The sequence below is a fragment of the Otolemur garnettii genome, unplaced genomic scaffold (genome assembly GCF_000181295.1).
Source record: "Otolemur garnettii isolate 467f Iridium unplaced genomic scaffold, OtoGar3 scaffold00047, whole genome shotgun sequence".
NCBI classification, from domain to species: domain Eukaryota; kingdom Metazoa; phylum Chordata; class Mammalia; order Primates; family Galagidae; genus Otolemur; species Otolemur garnettii.
Genome location: NW_003852442.1, coordinates 2954188 through 2956765, shown reverse-complemented (window position 1 = coordinate 2956765; position 2578 = coordinate 2954188). Strand labels below are relative to the sequence as shown.

Below are 2578 nucleotides of genomic sequence, written 5' to 3'. Positions count from 1 at the left end.
GGCAGTGGGGGCTCTTCTGAGCTTGGTGGGTTGTTAGTGCTGCCCAGTGAAGGACCCTGATGCCCTGTGTCTTTATCCAGGTGGAAAGGAGATTATGGGACCAGAATCCAGCAGTACTTCCCGTCTAACTATGTCGAGGACATTTCAACCGCCGATGTTGAGGAGCTGGAGAAGCAGGTGCGTCTCCATCATCCACCACCTTCCCGGAAGGGAGGATCTGGGGGGTCTTGTTTTTTAGGGAGTCTCCTGCTCTGCCTCAGTGGATGGAATTTACCTGTGCTCCCTCTGGAGCTCCAGAACAGGGAAGACAGAGGGATATGGAGATCGGGATTGTCCCCTAGCTGCTGTGGGTGAAAGTCTCTGTGACAAGCTAGTCATGTTTTAATCAGGTTGTGCTGGCCTGCAGGACTTTGAATATGCAGAGAATTCCCACTGGAGTGAAAGTGGCCAAGTGGGGAATTTGTCCTTTGCTTAAAGCAGCTTGCAAATGAAACACATTTATTTTGGACAGCCAGACGTTCAGAACGTGCTTGGGGTGAGTAAGCGAGTGGGCCTAACCGGAAGGGGAGATGAAACCTTCCCAGTGACTTTGCAAATCTAGTTTTTTTTTTTTTACCCCAGCCATCTCTTTTCCAGAAGTCTCAGGGAGCAGCCACTTTTTAACTTTTTTTTGCAGTTTTTGGCCGGGGCTGGGTTTGAACCCACCACCTCCGGCATATGGGGCCAGCGCCCTACTCCTTTGAGCTACAGATGCCACCCAGGGAACAGCCACTTTTCAGCAGGACAGCACTGCACCCAGGATGACACCTTTGTAATGAGGACTTTAAGGTCCTGTGAGGGCCCAAAGCATTTGTTTTTTAAGGGAGATAGGGTTATTTGGGAAGGCTTCCTGGAGGAAGGGGCATTTGAGACTTTTTAAAAGTCAAATTAAAACTCAACACCAAGAGACTGGCAGAAGGGACTTCCAGAAGGCAGGTACAGTTAGTAAAGGTGTGGTGGTTGGAATGTGGTTGGGTTCCGTGTGGTCCAGCTGAGGCAAGATGTGACCCCATTGTGTGTATGTATAGCACTGCCCTTGGCTGCACAATCAGCATTAGCCTGGTGGAGAAGGGGTGGATGGTACCAACAGTAGATGAACACCTGGTCCTGCCCGCTCTCCTGAGACTAAGATATTCTCCATCTCAGCTGGACGCTGGGATGGTTCAAGTATACCGATGGGACGTGGAGCTGGGAAAGCCGAATAGGGCTCTGAAGGCCATAGGAGCCAGAGCGTAGAGCATGAATGTTGCTTCCATAGAACATGGGAAGCCACAGAGGGTTCTTGAGCTGGGCGGTAGTAGGCCAAATAGTGGCCCCTGTGTCAGATAAAGGGTCTGGGAGGCGTTGTGAAGCCAAATCCAAGGAGGAAGAATCTTGAAGCCTGTTCGAGAATTTTACAAGGCATGTTTTCATGGATTGGAAAATGAAACTCTGAACTCCTGTCACCTGCTCACCGCCAGGTCCCTATCAGTCCTGGCTTTGTTATTGAGCTCTTGCCCTGTGGACGTATCCTGTAATGAAAATGCATTTTAAACAGGCAGCGTCTCTCCTAAATGGTGTGCTTCGGAAACTGGTTGTCTTTTTATTCTTCTCATTACAACTAATGTGAGTTATGTCTTGTTTCTTCACAGATTATTGAAGACAATCCCTTAGGGTCTCTTTGCAGAGGAATATTGGACCTCAATACCTATAACGTTGGTACGTGCGCGCATCTTCCTAGCCTGGATTTCTGCCCAAAGCCCCCACCTCGGACCTGCCCCCAGCAGGGAGGCGGACGACACTCTGTCCCGCCTAGCCTTTATCTCTGATGCAGCCCCTTCCCTGGCCGAGCTGAGTATTTGGATCAGACTGGTCAGTGAGTGCAATGTTGTGTCTGTATTACCTGCTAAGTGTAAGCATAATAAGAGTCTGGTACGCGATAGTGCGGGATGGTGGTTGGCTGTTGTTCTCACCAGCATCACTAGTTTTATTCTGGGGCCTGCCTGTGTTTCCCATGTATTTTGAAGAAGAGTTGAGCTGTTGGGCCAGCTGCGATGGAGCGTGGAGTTGGGCGTCCTGGGTCCTCAGCTCAGCTCTGCCACTCCGTGGGCCTGCCACTTGTCCTCTCTGAACCTCAGCTTGCTGGCTGCTCAGCTGGGGATCAGGAAACCTGGTCTGTCCCATGTTGGAGTTTGCTGCAGTGGGGGAATGAAGACCTTGCCTTGAGCATGGGGCATCCAGGGGTGGCAGGGCTGGGGCTATAGCTGGCCTTCCTGGCCTGTACCTGCCACATGGGCATGTTGCAGTTTGCTCCCCTGAACGGCTGCTGCGTCTGTAGCAGGCCCCCTGTTCCCTGCCACAGCCCTTCAGTTTACTCGCCTGGGCTCACTACTCCCAGACTGTCTCTGGGGAGTCCTGTGCTGGATCCCTGGGGCCTCAAATAACAGCGGTCCTAGGAACTTCCTGCCTCTACTGCCTCTCAGCTTTCGGCCCTTCCAGTAATCATTTTCCCTACAACTCTCCAGTGGGATGGGGGCAGGGTCTTTGCTCCAATTGACAG

At 51.7% G+C, this 2578-nt stretch overlaps 1 protein-coding gene across 1 annotated transcript in view; it reads left to right on the top strand.

Moving 5' to 3' along the window:
* PLCG2 (phospholipase C gamma 2) overlaps positions 1-2578 on the top strand; it is a 134258-nt gene that overhangs the window by 105420 nt on the left and 26260 nt on the right. Inside the window, exons 22-23 of the mRNA XM_003791302.3 lie at positions 81-177; positions 1671-1737. Of these exons, the coding sequence (XP_003791350.2) occupies positions 81-177; positions 1671-1737 (164 nt within the window). The remainder of the gene's footprint in view (positions 1-80; positions 178-1670; positions 1738-2578) is intronic.